The following is a 20,302-nucleotide window of genomic DNA, read 5'->3' on the forward strand; positions in this document are numbered from 1 at the left end:
ATTGATTTATGGTTTCGGATTTTAATTTGTCACCAAGAGAACTCTGGTTATGGAGCCATAAATAAATAATAAACATTGGCTTTCAAAATATTGCCAGGTGAGGTGAGGGGGCCAGGTAGAATTTGAGACTTTGGGATGGGACAAAGTAGACTTTTATGGGCTGGGACAGAGTCTGGAAAACTAGAGCATGATAAGTAGGGGGGAGAGGGAATTGCTGGGAAGTTTTAGACCCTCATCTTGGTTACGTGTAAAGATTGGAATATCGTTACCTGAAGAACTGCTTATATGAACCTGTCAAGGTTTACAATATTCTTCAAAAATGCTTTTCTGAATACTTCCAGTGTCTTCAAAAGTAGGGTATGTTGTCCAACACACGGGGCTGGCCCAAGACATTTTGGCACCTGCGGCAAACCAGAAATGACCAATGCCAGGGAAGAAGGAGTGAGTGAACATCTACATCGGGAACAGGGCGCGAAACCAGGTCAAGCTTACTTGATGGTTGTGAATCAAAGGCTGTCGTGGTGGGTCAGAGCCCAAAGACGCCCTCCAGGAGGCCAAGGATCCCCATACACACTGCCCAGGTTTGCGTACCTGAGAGGTCACTTTGGTGCTGCAAATGCAACGGTTTCACTTCACCCCGGAGGTGCACCCCATTGTCTCTTGAGACGTCTTGTGTTTAGAGGCAACTTTTCGTGTGCATGCCTCTGTGTGCACATGTCTCTCTGTGAAGGGGTTGTGTATGTGTGTGGAGAGCTTGTGTGTAAGGGGGCCTTTCATGCCTGTGTGTGTGTTTGTGTGTGTGTAGGTAGGGCTTTTATATGCCTGTTTGTGTATGTAAGGGGGGGGGCTTTTGTGTATATGCCTGTGTGTGGAGAGAGAGCTTTTAGTGCATATCCCTCTCTCACCGTGTGTGTGTGGGGGGGGACCTTTTGTGTACATGCCTGTTTGTAAGAGCCTTCAGTGTATATCCCCCTCATGCTTGTCTGTCTGTGTGTGTAGGGGGTACATTGTGTGTATATGCCTGTGTGTGTAGAGAGAGCTTTTAGTGCATATCCCCCTCTCACCTGTGTGTGTGTGTGTGTGTGTGTAGGGGGACCTTTTGTGTCCCTGTCTGTTTGTGTGTGTGTGTAAAAGAGTCTTTGGTGCATATCCCCCTCATACTTGTGCGTCTGTGTGTGTAGGGGATACCTTTTGTGTATATGCCTGTGTGTGTAGAGAGAGCTTTTAGTGCATATCCCCCTCTTGCCGTGTGTGTAGGGGGACCTTTTGTGTCCATTGCTGTTTGTGTGTGTATAAGAGCCTTTAGTGTATACCCCCCTCATGCTTCTGTGTCTGTGTGTTAGGGGATACCTTTTGTGTATACTGTATGCCTCTGTGTATGTGTGTGTGTGTAAAGAGAGAGAGAGCTTTTAGTGCATACCCCCCTCTCACCGTGTGTGTGTGTGTGGCCATGATGCCCCTCCGTCCCCTAGGCTCAGCAGCAGCAGCATCAGGTTTGGCGGCCTGGCGGCGCCGAGGGCCTGCATCCTGAGGCGCCATTTCTTCCCCCTCCGCCAGCCCACGAACACGCACGCGCGCGGGCGCGGGAGCGAGGCAGGCGGGCAGGCAGGGAGCGGGCGGGCGGGCGGGCGGGCGACTCGGGCGGCGCCGAAAGGGGGTCCTTGTGGGCGGCGCCATCCGGGGAGGAAGAGGCGGAGGCGGCGGCGGAGAGGCGAACAAAGAGCGCCGGCAGCCGCGCCGAGCGGAGGGAGCGTGTGGGCCGGCGGGGCAGGGGCCATGTCGGGCACGGAGCCTCCGAAGCCGCCGCCGGGGCCGCGGGGCCTCCTGGGCCGCCTGAACCGGCGGAGCTGAGGCGGCGCTGCTGCTGCTCGCATTGCCCCCTCATGGCCGCGGGAAGGGGCAGCTCCTCCGGGTGAAGGAAGGAAGGAGGTGGCGGCGGCGTCCCTGAGGGGGAGAAGGAGGCGGCGGCGGAGGCGGCGACCGGGGGAGGCCAGGCGCCTTCTCTCCTCAGGCCGGGCATGGCGGCGGCGGCGGCGGCGGCCGGCGTGAGCTACTCTCCTCCGTGGTGGGTGAGCCTCCTGCACCGCCTGCCCCACTTCAGCCTCCGCTGGGAGGCCGTCGGCGACGACTTCCGACCCGAGGACGCCGAGTACCAGCAGGTGAGAAGGAAGGGGCGCCTCGCCACCCGCCTCCCCCTCTGGGTGGGTGGGTGTGGGGGGGGGGTTGTGTGTGTGTCCCCACAACACACACCGAGAAATACACACCGACACAGAACCCATGAGTAGATTCCCCTCGCCCGAGCCAACCCAGAGAGACCTGCAGCCAACAGACTTTATGATTTATATAAATTTATATTTATATAATATAAATTATTTTATATATAATATATAATTTATATATTGTCAGTCCCTTCCTCTCTCTCTCTCTCCCCCCTCCCCGGCTTCGTCTGTTTATATTTAATTCATTTACATTCATTACCCTTCCACTCTCTCACTCTCCGTGCTTGCTTGCTTTATATTTAGCTATTCAATTAGATTTATTTATATTATCAGTCCACGCTCCCAACCCCCCCCCCCGCCGCCGCTTTATTTTTTCAGACTTGTTTATATTTATTTATTTACATTGCCCATCCACTTAATCTCCCCCTTTGCCTGCTTGCCTTATTTATTTATTTAAATTATCCAGCCTCTCGCTCTCTCTCCCCCCCCCAATGCATACTTTATTTATTGATGTTTATTTGTTTGTATTGTCAAGTGCACTCTCACCCTTCCACTTTGTTTATATTTATACATTTACAGCATATTCATTATCGGACTTCTCTCTCTCTCCTACCCTCCTCTCCCTTTGATTTTATATGTTCGTTTATTTATGATCGTTGTACTTAATAGCGATTTTTCAGAACACAATGTCCTGGCTTTGTACAACTGTGTGGTTTTCTTCATATAGGGATTTGCTGGTGGGGATAGGACTGGCAAGCTCTGTTTTTATTTATCTTCTTCTAACAGCCCCTTCCTTTGATTTGATTTCCATTGCTTAAAAAGATCCTAAGCCACCCTTCATCCGAAGGGTTTCCAGGACTGCATGTAATAATAAAAAATACAATGCAGTAATAAGAGCACCATACAATTAAATAGGATAATGTTTCCCCATGTGAGTGGCAGCTGAAGTGTGGGGCAAAGACCATCCACATCCCTCCATTTCAACCTCCAACCTCACCACTTACCTCATTCTATCCCATATGGCCCCCCTCCCCGGAAATCTTTCTTTTTCACTCCCCTGTTTTTATTTATCCTCATTTAACCCTGTACCTTCTCCCCCCCCCACCCAAACCCCATATATGCAGGCAGGGAACCTCAGTTCAGACAGAGGGGAGTTTCATATTACTGTATCCCCATTTTATATTCATCTACCTCTCATCCACACCTCATATTTTCTCATATTTCCCCATTTTGCACACATTTCCCCACATGTACAGTCTCCCCCATACTGGTCTCTTCTCTGTCCACACTTCACACACACATACACACAACACACACACACACACAGAGAGAGAGAGAGAGAACCAACATTTCCTCCACATATTCCCCTAATTAATGTTAGAATTTTGAGGGGAGAGGCAATAGTGAAACTGACAAGTCCCTTTCCATTCCTTCTAAAAAATAATAACTGAGGGGGTTGTCAGAAAAGGAAAGAACCTCTATAATCTGAGGATAGGCTTTTATACATGCAGTCAGTTTCAAAGGAATTTTGCCATAACCTTTTTAATCATCTTTTCCAAACCTCATATCTCTCTCTCTCTCTCTCTCTCTCTCTCTCTCTCTCTCTCTCTCTCTCTCCCCACACACACACACACACTCACTTTCTTATAGTGGTTCAGGCTGAGGAGACATTTTCCTGGTAATACAATTTTCTGCATTTATGTGCACCTTCACCTTTCACTGTCCTCCATAGATCTCCATCATTTCAGTTTCCTACCCACCCACCCCTGTCTGGCAAGTATAATACATTCAGCAAAATCAAGGAATAAACCCTTTTCTTCTAGACTGTACCACTTGAAGGTCCAAGTGGGGGTTTACATATTCAAACCTTTCGCACAAACAAATTGCACACTGAACTGCCAGGGGGGGGGGGAGGAAAAAGCTAAATTTACCTTTTCCCCATGGCATGCTTGTTTTCTATATGCAGGGAGTTTTGTTTGTTAAGAGCAAATTCTGGCAGGCAGTTTCCTGATTGCCTTACTGTCAGACATAAAAATGTGGGCTTCAGAACAGCCTTCCCCAACTTGGTGCTCTGCAGATGTTTCTGGGATACAGCTTCCATCATTGTAACCGTTTGCCGGGATGCTGAGAGTTGGAATCCAGGTTGGACAAGGCTATTTCAAGCCTTAGGAGAGTTTGGAACAGTTCTTGTATTGATCCTCGACACCTTTCTCCTACAATTCTCCAGTTCTCTTTCTTATAGCAGTTCCGGTTGAGGGCAGTTCTGCTATGGCTCCTTCGTATTTACTGTCATCACCTCTTATCCTTTCTTTCACCCCACTCAGTTGCTGCTACCCAAAGCAATTGGGGGAAATAGACCAAAGTCTGTTACACACCAAAGTATTTGGGGCTATGAAAAGAGCTGTTCCCCTTTCCCCCACAAATATTTCTTATGAGGTTACTGCTGAGAAAGGAGTGCCTCATCCCATTTGCTTTGCCTCCATACAAGAAGTTGAGTAAGAGTGACTGTAGCATAGAGACATTCTGTCTGAACATGCTTCCTTGGGGATGAAAGTAGGGGTGTTACAAATTTTGCACAAACCCATCCATTTTGCCTCCCATCTTTTCAAATCTAGAAATGCAGAGGTAGCAGAGGCGGAATTCAGGCTTGGAGGTTGAAAGCAAGTCTCTGTTTTACTGGGCTTCTCTTTACCCATTTTGTGCATGCAGAACATTAATGCAGAGTGGTTCATGTCATTACATCCTAGGAACTTGGGAAGGACTCTGGTGGTAGTGGGAAAGTCTTCCATATTGTATTTTACTCTTTGGTTTCATCATGTATATTTACTTCTGACCCAAGTATTGGTGTTAGTCTTTCACAAGGCTTATGTTCTGGGTATGTACCTAGGAAAACAAAAGGAATTTCACATTGAATTGGGCAGAGGGTACATCGAGCCCACTCTTTGGTCTTGTAGTTACTTGGAAGCCTATTGTCTCTTAGAACAGCTTGCTGTATACTGCTTTTATTAAAATGGACGACTTACTATATTATAGCTCTGTGTTGAAATTGCAAGGATTTATTAATGGAACACTTAATTCTCCCACCTGCACAAAAAATTGGATCTGAAATCTCTGCTCTTGGTTTGACTAGCCTTCTAGCTGAAATGCCTTTTACTTTTGCACCCTTCTTCCTGCCTTTCATTTTTTGAGTGGAGCTAACATGATTGCTGCCTTGTTTAGCCATGATCTTTAGCTTGGAAAACATCATTTTGCACCTCTTAGTGCACTTGTTTACCTAAGGTTCAGCAAAAACCAAGCATAGAAATGGTTGTGTATCTCCCTCTTGAACCTTGTTTCATGCATAAAGGCATTAAAGCAATCTGTTGACAAAATTTAAAATGAAGTGCAAAATAATTAAGAACCTCGCTTCCAGCCCAATCTTTTTTCTGTGTGTATTCTGTGGCTTTCATTTATTCCAATGATTTGCTATGTGGAGGAAGATAGGCACGTGAAGGGGAATTCTTCTTATTCTGTTTTGATACCAGTTGTGTGGCCTAAATATTATAGCCTGTCGTTGATACAAAAAGTGGCACCTTCTTGGGGGAATGAATTAGATAGCCCAACTGATATTTTACATTGATATGAAACTTGATTCTCTAGGCTGTTTCCCATGGTTCATGTTTTCTGTTGCGATAAATGTATTGCAAGATCCTTAAGTGTGTGAGCCTTTGAAGGATCTGGATATAAAGAATCGGTTAGGTTATGAAGATTAAAGATGTGTATAATCTATTGAACAAGTGTGAATGCAATTTCAATAATTGGTGCATGAAAAAAATACCTATACTGTATTTGTGATTGCAATTGAAAACTCAGGACTTTTGCCCATTCTTAGTATGTTGTACCTTACTTCAACAGTACCAGACTAGGGGGAGTGAGAGGATAAATTGAGAGTAAAATCTCCTTAAAGGAGAGAAGAATGTGGTTGCAGTGGTGCGATTGTGTATTTGTGTACTGTAATGATAAACCCTTGCAAATTTTCTGTGCTGAACACTCCTCAGTAGGTTTCTATTGCAGAGAAATTTTTCAGTTAAGTTGGCCTCCTGAGAAATTTGGGGTCAGTTTTTCAGATGCTCTTTTGTGCACTTAAGTGAGATAAGCATTTGCATCTCCTGTAAATTTTCTGTTGAACTTCCTGCTGGATGCAGTTGTATGTATTTTGCTGTTTCAGATCTAGCACTGTTTTTTCCTGTTCTATGTCCTGTCATGCATTGTGGGCAAGACAATAGAAGACCACCTTAAAGATCAGTCTGTTGACATTACAAGCACACCAAGCAAGTATATCTAAACAGGAAAGTTAATAATACCTGCTTTCTCCTTAATTAACCCCTGATTGTGACTGAATGCTTGAAAGTTTAAAGTGTGTTAAGGGTTTATTAAGTTGCAAACTCTGGGGAAAAAGGCTGCCCTCTTATTTTATTTATTTTACTTAGTTTTTAGTTTAATTTCTATACCATTTAATATATTTAAAAATATATCTAAGCAGTGTGCCAAAAACCTAAGCAACAACAGACAGCTTACTGTAAATATTACAAAAATACAGTTGCATATAAAAATGTTACAAAGTTACCAATATATCAAGTTCAATTCATTTTTCTTCTGACTCACCCTCCCTCTCATTCTCCAGCTTCTCACCCAGGGTCCAGGTTCTCACCTCACCCACAAAAGTCTCAGAATGAGAAGAGATCCTGGAAATAGCAGTCATCTCTCTAGTCTCTCACTCTAAACTTGCTTTTTATGGGCAGCCTATAGTGGATGGTCCTTCCTCAGGCTGCCCACAGCAGTCTCCACACCCAGTTACAGGTGTATCAGGTTTGTTGAGTTTCCCAGGGGGTCGAGAGGATGTGGAAAGGGCCCCCCTTCACTCATTCATCTCTTGAGGAAATATGGTCCATGCAGTCTCTTGAGGTGGCAGGAAACATTCTATATGGTGGTAGTGTTTTTAAATCTAACTATGGGCTAGAACTGGGCTTGAGGTTTCGGTTATGCCTCTTATTGATAAGTGAGCCAATTTTATCTCCTGAGAACTATAGTGTAGACATGACTTTTGAAAGCAGCTTTTTAGGTAAAGCTTGGTTTGTTTTTTTTGCAACTCCTAAAGTGATAGTAAGGCATAAATGTTCACTTTTGTAAAATATATCATTTTAATATATTTTGCCTCATTGTAAAGGAAATAGCCAGCATAGCATACAGTTACTGAATGAGTTTGGATGTCCTTCCCACCATAGGTGGGGTTTGATGTTGTACTCATTTTATTGCTTTGAAGTAAGCACCCTTCCTCTATTTTAAGGAAGTCCTGGGGCTGTTCTGTGTGTGTGCACGTGCACACTGAGCTTTTAACTGGTGATAAACCCCTCATGGAATGGAATGACTGCACTGCGTTTAGTTCTGTTTCTCCTCTCTGCAGAGAGACTACATAGCAGCCTTTAATTTGCCTGGAGAAAGAGGAGACAGTTGTGTACTAAGCATCTAGCTCTGCTGCATTCTGCCATTGAGACCTGATATGATCTTTATTGTAAAAATGAAGTTGCAAACTAACTGGTGACTCTTGGTTGACCTTTTCTATTGTGAAAGCCTAGTCCCCTTAGTCTGTTTGATCCAAGCTATGTGAAAGCTAAGCTTTACATGTCAACATCAGCACTGCCTTTGATTCTTTTCCTTGTCACAACTGCACCTCCATCCCACATGGCTTCCCCAGGACTGTCCCTTCACTCTTTTTCACCTCAGTATGAATGTGTCAAAATGTCAGTATTTCAGACACAACATTTACATTGTGTGCTGCTGCAAGACCATATAGTATAAGGATGTAAAATATCTCCCGTTTTCATTGATATAAGGTGATGCTGCTGATTCAAAGGTAGCAGCCTCTGAAACTATCTTCATATCCCTGCCAGTACAAATGAGTAGGGTTCTTCTACCTTATGTTTTCATCTTTATATGTACCTACACATGAAGGTATCTCCCTTTAATCTGGGAACACACACCTTTGTTTTCCTTTCTTACCGCTTCTCCAGCTTCCATAGTCACATCCTTTTTTCCATCCATCATCGCTAGAGGGTTAGAGTGTGGGAAGGCTATTCTTAATCCTTCCCCTTTTTCCAAGAGAAGCTCCAAGCTTCACCTGACAGATGATGTTGCTGAACTTTGAAGTACATTTGGGGCCAGCTTGGCTGCAGGAGTTGCCGGAAGGAGGCATGCAAGGCACCATCCAGAAGTCTTACAGAGTCCAGATTTGTGAAGTGGCTTTTGACCACTTGCAACCAAGTGAAGATGACTAGGTGCCAAGATGGCACCTGGCATCTTCACCAGCTGAGGATCATTGGATCTGGACTCGTTTCACACACTAATACCCCATCTTGTGGAATTCTATCAGTTATATTTTATCTGCACAATTGGAATGAATTTCTGGAACCAAATTGCTTTTTCCGTGCAGCCTGAGCAGCAGCAGTCACCATTGAGAAAAAGGTTGGAATAGGCCAGTATATATGTGGACTGTCCCTGGATCAAGTGACTTTTCTTCTTGAAGTACTCAAAGCTCTTAACCTACCTCAAGGTTGTCATCTCAACTAGCCAGATGTTTAATTGAGAATCAACCACAGTCAGTTCATCATTTGAAAAATAAGACTTTAGAGTCATCTTGCCCCAAAATAGCAACTACACATATCACTTGGGTGACTGCAACCTTGGTTTAAGGAGCCATTTGGCGCCTAGCTTATATACCTGGGTTTCTAACACTGGCGGAGGATTAGGATCAATTTTTTCCTTCTCCTCGATGGGCTCTTTTCCCAGGTTGATGAACCCCATTGATCCTTGCTACCCTCTACAGCACATGCAGAAACTTCCTTCTTGACCATTGGACCCACTATTAGTCTTGTCTGCTTAATCCACTGGAGCCTGTCTTCCCCTGCAGGGGAATTCCCTTACTCATCGAAGATTTAAGACCCATTGGCTACCCTCACCTGGTTTAGCCGGCCAGTCCAAGCCATTCCCGTGGTGTGGCTGCTGTTGTGTGCTGACAGCCTCTAAGAGCCACATGTGGGATCTAAGTGAAGGATGGGGACCAAAGGTGGACAAACTACCTCAGAAAGTGCATCACCTGTCCCTCACCAGAGGTACTACTCCTCCCCTAGCTCCCCATACACCCCTAATTCCCAGTTCCCCTAGCTAAAAAGAATCTGTTGCAAAAGGACTGGGAAAGATTGTACCTAAAACTTTGGAGAGCAGTTGCCAGATCTGAGTAGTCAATATGGTGTCCTCCAGATGTTTTTGGACAACAAATCCCATCAGCCCCAGCTAGCTTGCCAAATTGTATGGGATGATGGCATCCTATAATATCTGGAGAGCAACATGTTGGGTATCCTCTGGTGTTGATAATATTGGACTAAGAATCTGATCCATATTATGGTCCCATTTTATGATCATATTCTGTAGAACATTCTGAAAGACGGACCTCTACCCCTTCTCTGCCTTCGTTCCCATTTAGTATGAATCACTATGGTATAGGCATTTATGTATCAAGAGATGTAAGTCATTTTCTTCCCTTTTTTCCAGAGTTTAATCTCTGAGTCATGCTGCAAGGCTTCTTACTTAATAGTGAATCATAAACCCAAAGATAAAGATAAGGAGGAGTGCAGAGCCAGTGCTTCTGAGAACTTTGTGCCAATAATGCTCTGCTCTGTTTTCTTACCAACAGATTTTAAAAATCTGTAGGACATGACAAGCCTTTACATTGTTGGACTCAGACAACCTCTAGGGATGCACACAAATAAATATTTCCCCCACCCACCCCAATTTTTGCTAAAGTGAATTGGATTCTGTTGATTTGCTGTGAGTATAACTGTACAGAAGCTTCCAGCAGATGCGGTCAGATTACCGTAGTTGCAAGTAGCTCCTGTTCAGGAAGTTAAAAAAATAATAATCAGTGTAGCAGTCGCTAATGGAATATCTTAAGAGTGACTGCTGCTTTAAGCCATTTTTTTTCTAACAGGAGTCCTGGCAGGAGCTGTTTACATATTTCATTATAATTGTATTTTTATCTACAGTACCGTGCCCAGATATATGGTGTTTTATAAATCTCCTAAGCTAATTAGGGGCCATACATTTGCCATATGCAAGCTTGTCAGTGCAACTTAGTCTCTTTGTGTAAAAAGGGCTGCTTGTTTCATGGGATTAGATAATACAATTTTTGCCCAGACTTTGAGGTCTGCCCACAACTATCAAATTATGTTCCTTTGCAGTTTTGTTTGGCTATCAAACTGGAGATTAAATGGCCAGTTTTTATCCTCTGGAAATTCTTCTGTTTCCCTATATCTGGTGGGTGTCAGTCTCTTAAATGTGGTAATAATATAAATCTGGGTATTGATTGCACAAGTGTGTGATAACCAGTAGTTGCTGTAAAATTTCTGCTATTGTGTACCATGTCTGGAGATAGATTCAAAATGCTGCTGCTACAAATTCTGTACTACATTTTGTCTCTACCGTCTAGCTTTAGCCAGGGAATTTGTCTTCATTGTACTGAGCAAATGCCATGAAGCAGCTATGTAATGTTTAAACACAGGGCATCAGGGTTCCAGGTTTTTCTCAGCTGGCTGGTCTTGGGCAAGTCCTGTATAGCTAACCCAAAGTAAATTGTGAGGAGAAACTAAATGAGAATTATAAAAGCATTCTGTACACCAGGGGGAAAATGGTAATTAAAAAAAAGGCAATAAAGCACTGCTGACACCTTGCTTCAGTCTTGAAACTTAACAGTTGAACTCCAGAGTCTGCCATCACTTTTCTATTCTGCTCAGGACTGTCTGCATCTTGGAAGTCTTTCCTAGCCCTTATAATTGAAATCCTTTCTTTGGATTTGAGAAGCGAAACTTTTTTGCATGCAACTGTCTACTCAGCCACTGCACTGTGGGTTTTCTCCTTAAGTCAGGAACAAGATGTTAGAATTTGAACTGACCCCATTTTCATTTTAAGCTAAGTGCCCTCCCTAAAGCAGGGGTGGCCAACTCCCAAGAGGCTGCGATCTACTCACAGAGTTAAAGACTGGCAGTGATCTACCCCCTTTGGGGGTTCAGGTCAAAGTTGGTGAGCTTCTTTTAGGGAGGAGGAAAGCCCTGTTTTGGGGGGTGCAGGACAAAGGTTTTGAGCTTTTTTTAGGGGAGCCAAACTTGTTGAGCTTCTTTGGGGGGAGCCAGTGATCTACCAGTCATCTACCACAGGCGTCCAGTGATCTACCGGTAGATCACGATCTACCTGTTGGATGTGCCTGCCCTAAAGGAACATTGTTTTTCTGTAACTACCTCAAGAGCATTGCGGACTAATAACGCAGGGTGAACATTTTGGAAATAGAATAATAAATTGGAAGCAAAAGAGTATCATCGTCTTATCTGCTAAGCAACTGGTACTTAAACTCCCGAGCACCTATTTCAAGTGTAGATAATTTGCATCTACTTTTGCATCTGGCACTGAGTCCATAGGTTGCAAATTTAAACTATCACTTAAGTCCATTTGTCATAACTCTTAGGCCCAAATAAATATTGAGAATTGCAGTCACTGAGCGAGCTAGGGATCTCTCTAGAATGCTCAATGTCCTTAACAGCTGCCAGGATTTCCTTAAGCAGCACAAAGTGTAATTTGAACCAAGTCTCAAGATGCAGAACCTTAAAAATAAAAAGTCTGCTTTTACCTTGAAAAATTACTTGGAATGCAGCTGAACATGGATACAGTAGCAGGTTTTTCATACAACTAAGTAACTACAGTTTCCATGATGGCTTGCACTTTGGCGCTTGCCTTAAAATATGTATCCATTTGGTAGCTATGAAACAGTATTAAAAAAAGTTTCAAAATGTCAGGCTAGTTACAGTTTTAGATTTTGATGGAGTTTACACTTTCCCTTGTATTGCACTAATACTGTTTTTAGACTGAGTATATTGCGTTTTAGTACTCTGAATTCCAAAGTAATTCCCATTTGCATTCAATCAAACCAGTCAGTCAGCTATTATTTTTGTATGCTGCCTTTCCATAGTTAAAACCATGCTCAAGGTGACTTACAACATGTAAAAAAATCACATAATTGCAAACATAACAAGAGTAGTCATAAACAATAAATAAAACATCAAAAAGTACACATAGAACAATTTCCACATAAATCATAAGAATATCTAAATAAAGATACAAAAAAGTCATATCAATAACAGTAACAACGCCCCCCCCCCCCCGATCAACCTCCTAGACCAGGGGTTTCAGGACTCTAGGTGGGCGGTAGGGGGTTCTATGGCACAAGCTGAATCCTCTTTCCATTGAGCACTGGTGGGCGGTAAGGAAATGTTACCATCAAGAAAGATGCATTAGTGGGCGATAAGTATAAAAAGGTTGACTACCCCTGCCCTAGACAATATACCTCAGCCCAAGAGTCCATGTAAATTCACTGCAAAAGCATCCTTGGGTCTTTGATTTCTTTTAAGAGATCTTCCCAAATAACCTGCGAGGAGCCCTGTTGGGTCAGATCAAACACCCATCTAGTTCAGCATCCTGTTATGATAGCGGCCAACCAGATGTGTATGGAAAGCCCATAAGCTGAGTCCGATTACAAAAGTCCTCTTCCCCACTTGTACTCTCCAGCAACTAGTATTCAGAAGCATACTGCCTCAGATCCATGAATAGATCCATTCATCTTTGATGAATTTCTCCAATCCCGTTTTAGAAGCAATACAAGTTGGTGTTCATCTCTACATCTTGTGGGAGCAAATTGCATAGTTTAACCCTGTGCTGTGTGAAAGAGTGCTTTCTTTTTGTCTGTCCCGAATCTTTCAAACATTCAGCTTTATTGAATGACCTTGGGTTCTAGTATTATGAGAGGAAGGGAAACTTCTCTATCCACTTTCTACACACCACACACCATTTTGCACCTCTGTCATATCCCTGCACCCTTTCTCACCTTTTCTATAAACTAAATGAGCTCAAAATGTAGCAACCTTTCATCAAAGGGAAGTTGTTTCAGCCCCTTGATCATTTTGGTTGCCCTTCTCCGGACATTTTCCAGCTTTACGGAATCGTCTTTGAAGTGTGCCAATCACAAGTGTACAAAGTGTTCTAAGTGCAATTGCACCATAGATTTGAATAACAGCATTACAGTATTGGCAGTTTTATTTTTAGTCCCTTTTTAAATGATTCTCAACATGGAAGTCACCTTTCTCATGGCTGTCACATGCTGGGTCAACATCTTCAATGAGCTATCCACTATGACCCCAAGATATTTCTCCCTCGTTAAAACCCTGGAATTGGATAAGCAAAGTTAGGATTTTTTTGTGTGTGTCAGTGTGTATTGTTTTGTACTTTCTTATAGTGAATTGTATTTGCCATTTTAATGTCCTTTCACTCAGTTGGGACAGACCTTTTGGAGCTCCTCAAAATCCTCTTGTTATCTGTCTCCAAACATGGGATACAAAACATGTTTAAAATATTGTGTTCTTTCTGATAGTTTGCTACTTTCATGTTTTGCAGGCATAATTCTGTGCTGAGGGATGTGAAAGTTGCCAAGTCAGTTTCCAGACTCTCCCCTCCCTCATGCTGCCCCAGCATTACTAGACTTCCAGTTCATTAGCATTTCCCACATGATGTGCTCTTCTGCCCTCCTGCCTCAAACTTTCCAATGAGAACTGATGTTCTCCCTCTGTCAACAGATGAATGTGGTGATGCCTGATAAAGGATTGTTTCGTATTCTTGGAAAAGTGACAACAGTGAGGCAGAGCACATAGCCAGGAATTTGCCTCTCCAAATTCATATGTTGAAAGAAATATATTTGGGAAGCTCATTCAAGTGCAGGTTTGTATCAGCTGACACATCTTCCACAAGCATCTGGTGTGCAGACATAGGGAAGTGAAAGGTTTTGTTTTGTTTTTTAAAAAAAGAGAAGTACAAATCGACTTGTTTCAGTCAGACTGTATCTGTGTGCTGAAATACTCTCTTGAGAGCTGTCTACTACTGGAAACTCAAGACTGTAGTTCAGAGTCTGCTAATTAGAAAACCAGTAGGTTTGAATGCATCATTCTTTAGCAAACAGTACTCTCAATTGGTGCAAAGTAGTCACTTAAAGTGAATTATACTCTATGCTGGAAAACTGACCTTCGCCTGTCTCATACTGACAGAATTGGAATGGTTGTCGTCTTTTTTGTTAGCTCTGGTTCTCCCCTTCCCATTTTCATTATGCATGTGGTCTATGGAACACAAATGAGAAAAGGGTAGACCGTAGTTCATTGGTAGACCACTTGGAACCTGCAGGTTGTTAGGCTTCTGGTATAGCATGTTGGAGCTGATCCTACAAGGCATATCTGGTACTGTATTCTTAAGCAAGTGGTTTACAAATATATATAAAATTAAAATTGTCAATAAAATACAAGGTTAAAAACAGGTATTTGGAAAAATTCAAAATATAATTAAAAGCAATAGTTAAAAACAAATAAAAACATTGTCAACTTTTCCATGTTTGGATAGGCTTGAGTAAACAATAATATTTTTAGCTCACCTTGAAAAGAGTACAATGAAGGCACCTGCCTGATATCAGCAGGTAGGAATTTCCAAAGTGTGCGTGCTGCCACACTGTTAGATCCATTTCTTACAGGAACAGAACAAATATGTGGCACCTGGAACAGTGCCAGTTCCACATTAATGTAATGTGAATAACCTCTTGTTGAATCTTTCTGAGTATTACTACAGCAGTCTTTGCATAAGGGAAATCATAGCCTGCTTTTTACTATGATTGAAAACGACACTTTCACTGGTTTATGTACAGTATTGAGGCCTTGTGTTTTGAATCACTTTAGCTTTTACACTATTTGTACTGCAATCTTATAAATGGTTATCCTGAAATAAGCCCTACTGAGTTGTGGTGGGACTTATTTGTAAATTAGAGGATACTGGATTGCAACCTTAATTATATCCTGAGGCATGGCAGAGAGGTTCTCTAATCTGTGATGTTATCTAGGAAGTGCTATGGTGCTATTAACGATTACCTGCAATCAAGGCCTTCATCTTGGCTTGACAGCGTGTGATCTTTTCAACTGCATTTTTGAGTTCCACATTCAGATTTTCAGAGTTTATGTTTTACTCCTTTAGGCTAGGATGGGGAACTTGCATGGCCCTTCACATATGTTGTTGAACTTCAACTCCTAACCCCAGCAGTATGATGGGAGTTTTAGTCCCACAACACCTGGAAGGTTCACCACCCCTGTCTTAAGAAATAGTTTGAACTTGAGAGTTCATAAGAAGTTACAGTAAGAATTCTCTCTCACACTTTTGTGTATGTGTGGTGGTGGGTTGCCAGAAGTGTTGACTATTGTTAATTGTGCTGGTTTGCTGAAGTAGAACAAGGGTGCAATGTGTTTGCTGCTGCTGCTTTTCTTCTTTCTCCAGTTCAGTTTTTAAGAAAGCCTGAGAAAGTTGATGGAATTTATGAAATTCAAGCTGTGCTGTAGAGGAAATCTGTTTTCAATTTTTGCCTGGTCTCTGGGAGACTCAAACTGAACTATAATTGTTAGAATTTGCAGAGTAGGGTGGGAGTGCGGAGCCAGATAGTGAATGCAAATGTACGGCGTAAGCACTTTGCAGACTTTTATCTAGCTGCTGTGTATTCAAAGGCATTTTTAATGACTTCATCCAAAAGCCTTTGTGTTCAGCTGCCTGACTTGAAGTAGCATTTCCCTACCAGGTTCAATCCACCTGTCACTTGATGGAGGGGCAGAACCTTAATGTCATGTTGCATTATAATATGATGGAGAATGGGTGGACTTGTTTCTGAAGCATTCTATCATTCCTTTAAATAATGAAGTGAGAAAGCGATTAGCAACTGTTAAATCAAAGTCTAGTGTAAAACTCTTTGGTTCAATGCATATCCAATGGAATTAACTCGCTAAACCATCTGATAAGTACTTCTGAAAATTATTCCATCAGTATAATAGAATAGTGATCAGGAGCAACAAGCCACAATCCTTGACTTAGTGTAACATCAACTGGGGGATGTGATTTATTTCACTCCAAACAAACCATAATTTGAAGTCAAGAATGGTTCTTGGCTTACCAATCATGGTTGGAGGGGTAGTGATGATTTGCATGTTTCCCACTATATTTCCTCTTTTACTTTAAATAATAGAGCTGGATGTGATTTCACAGTCTACCTTGACAGTCCACAGCCCTGTCTTACTGGTTTCACTTGTGGCAACAAGTAGGATTACTGTTCCGAGTTGGAAGCTTTGTTGAGCATCTAGAACTCTTCTTGATTTTCGTTCCTTCCTGGCTAGAATTTAGATCCTTGCAAAGTTCAGTACAACATTGTTAGGTGCCTGAGAATTTGATTGCTTTAGTCAACGTGTGTTTAAATTCTTCTTCAGCTGCAAGAGGTAAAAAACCTAATCTGAAAAAAAAAAAGATTATTGGAATTCCAGATCTCTGGTATATGTAAAACTGCAGATGTACACTATTTTCATCCCAGAGCAACAACTGTGAGCATTCTGATATCTGACTGGAAGGGACATAACTTGAATGAAAAGCTGTTCACCATATTTTGGGTTGTCTTCAGAGTTGGACTGAATGTACAGTATGAAGAACATGAAGTAATGGGGAAATATGGGACCGTTTTTCAGGAAGCCTATGTGTAATGGAACAAGATGACTTTCAAGGTCTTAATAAAATGGAATATAAAACCAAAGGTCTGTGTGGTGTGTGTGCTTTCTGTCTCTCTCTGACTTCTATTGTATAGTACACCTGTGTGGCATTTTTCAACAAAAGAACTTTTGCTGGAGCAACAGTTAAAATCCCTTTCCTTTCCTTTTTAAAAGCTGGCTTGGGGATAGGTAACGTACCACAGCCAAGGTTCTGAGATGCTAGTTCTCTGCTTATTCTCTAATCAGAAGGTGGAGTGGGGAGTGACATTGTGTAGAGATCTTTAGAAAAGCCTTTTAGAGAGCTGGTTTCTGCTTTCATTATCTTAAAATACCCCATTAAATGCCAGGGAAAATCTAGGTATTGTCTACCTTCTGCTGTTGCAGGGAAATAAAAGTAATGTTCTTTTCTTTCTTGCTTCTCAGCATGTACTCCTAGCATGGTCTTTGACATCACTTTACCTAATTATAGCTTACATGAGTGGGCAGAAGATACTATTATTCACAAATGGACCGCTACCCTATTCTGGTGCATCACCTATTTCCTGACTGCTAGAATTGTTGCAAAGAATGCTACTTAGGTCTGATCTAGCAAGGAGGTATTTATACTCTCGGGCAGCAGTGTCTTTGCAGGGTCACATAAACCAATTATGCCTTAAATGTTGAGAAAACTTAAATATGCACCCTTACTTTGTAGATAAAATGTATCAATCAACTACAGGAATTCTGTTGTGATAAAAATCCAATATTCATATGAGGGCAGCCCCAACATCACAAATATTGTGCAAGCTTTTGACTTCCTCCATAACTTTTTCAGGCTTTTTCAACCTTAGGTTTCCAGATGTTGCTGCATTATAACTCCTGTCATCCCTAGCTAGTGGATCAGTGGTCAGGGATGATGGAAGTTATAGTCTAACAACATCTGGAGACCCAAGGTTGAGAAAGGGTGTACTAGATCAGTCTTTCTCAACATTGGGTCCCCAGATGTTTTTGGCCTACAACTCCCATCATCTCTAGCTAGCAAGGCCAGAGCTCAGGGATGATGGGAGTTGTAGTTCAACAACATCTGGGGACCCAAGGTTGAGAAACACTGAACTAGACAGTGAACAGAGCAGAGTTGCAGTGGGCAGGATTGGTGGGTGATGCTGAAGCCAAGGGGTCTGCATTTGGTCATAGTCTTAAGATCGATAGGGGAAGGAGGTCTTAAGGCTATGATCAGATGCATACTCCACGGTTTCAACTTTTATTCTGCCCTCTCCATTGCTCTGTTTTACCTTAATACTTCACTCATCCATGGCTTCATTGGAAATGAGGTAGCCCATCTGGCCTGTATTATTACTGAGACCTGGGTGCAAGTTGGGCAGAGTTGATCTGACTCAGTACATATCTGGATATTTGGCCAGGGTCCATAAAATTTCGATCATGCTCGCTAGGAAACCTCTCTATTCACTGGTGGGTTATATCTTTCCCAGACCCAGAAAGTATTCTTGTGAGTTACAGCAGATATAGGCCATTGCTGTATGAGAACTATATATGTACCCTTCAAAGAACAAGGCCAATTTTTTTGTGTCAAAATGTCAGTTTTTCTTTTTAAAGCCTTAACAAATGAGCCAGTTACTAGTTTATCCCAGCATGGCATCTTAAAATTGCTCGTAAGATATTGTTTCCTTCTGACAACTACCCCATAAAGTTATTGTGAGGATAAAATGGGGAGGAAGAGAACTTTCTATGCCACCTTAAACTGCTTAGAAGAAAAGTGGGATATACATGTAATAAATTGGCTATTTTGATAATTTTTAATGCATTTTGCAGGATAGGAAGTGGGGTTTGCATGAAATGTGTTGGGAAGCAAACAGGGTAGTTTGGATGTAAATTTAAGTTCCTGCTAATTGCATTTGCAACAGGAGATGACACTTCTGAGGTGTTACAGTAGAAATCCACATTCTTAAAGAGAAGCTTGAAGGGAATTTATATAGAGTGTTAAATATATGATCTATTCTTATTGGTTTATTTCATCCTTTAGAGTGAAAAAGAGAGAGATTCCAAACATGCTTTTGCTTGTAATATAGAAATCATTTTTATGTTTAAGGGGGAAACTGTAGATGATGCAACCTGAAGCAAAATGTTGCTTTGTAAGCCCTTAGCATAATTTCCATCATGTCAGGAAAATGAACTCTGATCTAGTGGATAAGATATAATTTCCTAGGTTCACATCTTTCCCAAATTGCTGGGGATACTGTGGGCTATAAGTCAAAATACGGTAAGTAATGGAGAGATAAACGCATGTATGCGCCATGCCAACAGCTTCTTTCATTTAACACAACATCACCACCAGTTCTTACATGCAACTATTTGTATTGGGTGCATATGTACTGGGCCAAACTAGGTGCAGTTTTGAGTAATGCAATGTAATTTTGTAGAAACTGTTAGTTCAGTAATTACATAACTGTCACATATTAATGGCGTTGTTCCTGAAATCAGTGTGCAAATACAACTCACACTACTTTCATCTCAGAGACATTCCTTTTGGTTTAGTAAAGGTAAAGGGACCCCTGACCATTAGGTCCAGTCGTGACCAGCTATGGGGTTGTGGCGCTCATCTCGCTTTATTGCCCGAGGGAGCCGGCGTACAGCTTCCGGGTCATGTGGCTAGCATGACTAAGCCACTTCTGGCGAACCAGAGCAGTGCATGGAAATGCCGTTTGCCTTCCCGCTGGAGCGGTACCTGTTTATCTACTTTCACTTTGACATGCTTTCGAACTGCTAGGTTGGCAGGAGCTGGGACCAAGCAACGGGAGCTCACCCCGTCACGGGGATTCGAACCGCCAACCTTCTGATTGGCAAGTCCTAGGCTCTGTGGTTTAACCCACAGCGCCACCTGCGTCCCCTTTTTGTTTAGTACTACACACAAATTTGGCACTTGTTGAACTCAATGTGTTAATGTTTTATTTAACTACTTTGTTGAAATGGAGAAAAGCTACTCCGAAAGCAAGAAACATTGATCATGCTCAGCGTTCGAAACTCCCATTCTTCTAGGTGCGTTTTGGGGCAGGGAATTTAATGCAAGCAGTTTCTGAGCTCTGGGTGCACTACTGTGCCTAAGATTTCAGATTAAAACTGCCACTGCTGGAATGAAAGGAGGACTTTTTTTTCTCCTTCCCCACTTCCAGTCACTTTCTGAGGACTGGAGAAGGGACCCTCATAGAAATATTAGGGGGGGTGGGCAGGGGAAGCATGGCTTTTTTTCAGTCTTCAGATGAGGACAAGACCATGTGAAAAACGAATATAAGATTTTAGCTGCAATTCATTCATTTTCAGCTTTGTATTCTTGTTATAAGTAAAGCGCGCCTAGACATTCCATTGTGGCGCCCATAACCTAGGTTTAAGGTGTCATTTAGCTCT

At 42.3% G+C, this 20,302-nt stretch overlaps 2 protein-coding genes and 1 long non-coding RNA gene across 5 annotated transcripts in view; 2 read left to right on the top strand and 1 right to left on the bottom strand.

Annotated features, from left to right (window-relative positions):
* The window catches only part of CARD11 (caspase recruitment domain family member 11), a 313,312-nt gene that overhangs the window by 271,476 nt on the left and 21,534 nt on the right, over window positions 1-20,302 (top strand). The gene's annotated exons all lie outside the window — the stretch shown is intronic.
* Window positions 1,617-20,302, top strand: part of TTYH3 (tweety family member 3) — a 77,407-nt gene continuing 58,721 nt past the window's right edge. Inside the window, exon 1 of one of the 3 annotated variants that reach the window (XM_081889197.1) lies at window positions 1,617-2,159. In XM_081889197.1, coding sequence (XP_081745323.1) covers window positions 2,019-2,159 — 141 coding nt within the window. In that variant the 5' untranslated portion in view covers window positions 1,617-2,018. The remainder of the gene's footprint in view (window positions 2,160-20,302) is intronic. The other 2 variants (XM_081889198.1, XM_081889199.1) reach the window with 2 other exon arrangements.
* LOC309356642 lies at window positions 3,858-16,934 on the bottom strand. Its single transcript, XR_014162884.1, has 3 exons — window positions 16,321-16,934; window positions 14,370-14,461; window positions 3,858-5,102 (listed from the first exon to the last, which is right to left on the bottom strand). It is a non-coding gene; the product is annotated as an uncharacterized lncRNA (long non-coding RNA).

Source organism: Podarcis melisellensis (assembly GCF_964234715.1).
Source record: "Podarcis melisellensis genome assembly, chromosome: 14".
Lineage (NCBI taxonomy): Eukaryota > Metazoa > Chordata > Lepidosauria > Squamata > Lacertidae > Podarcis > Podarcis melisellensis.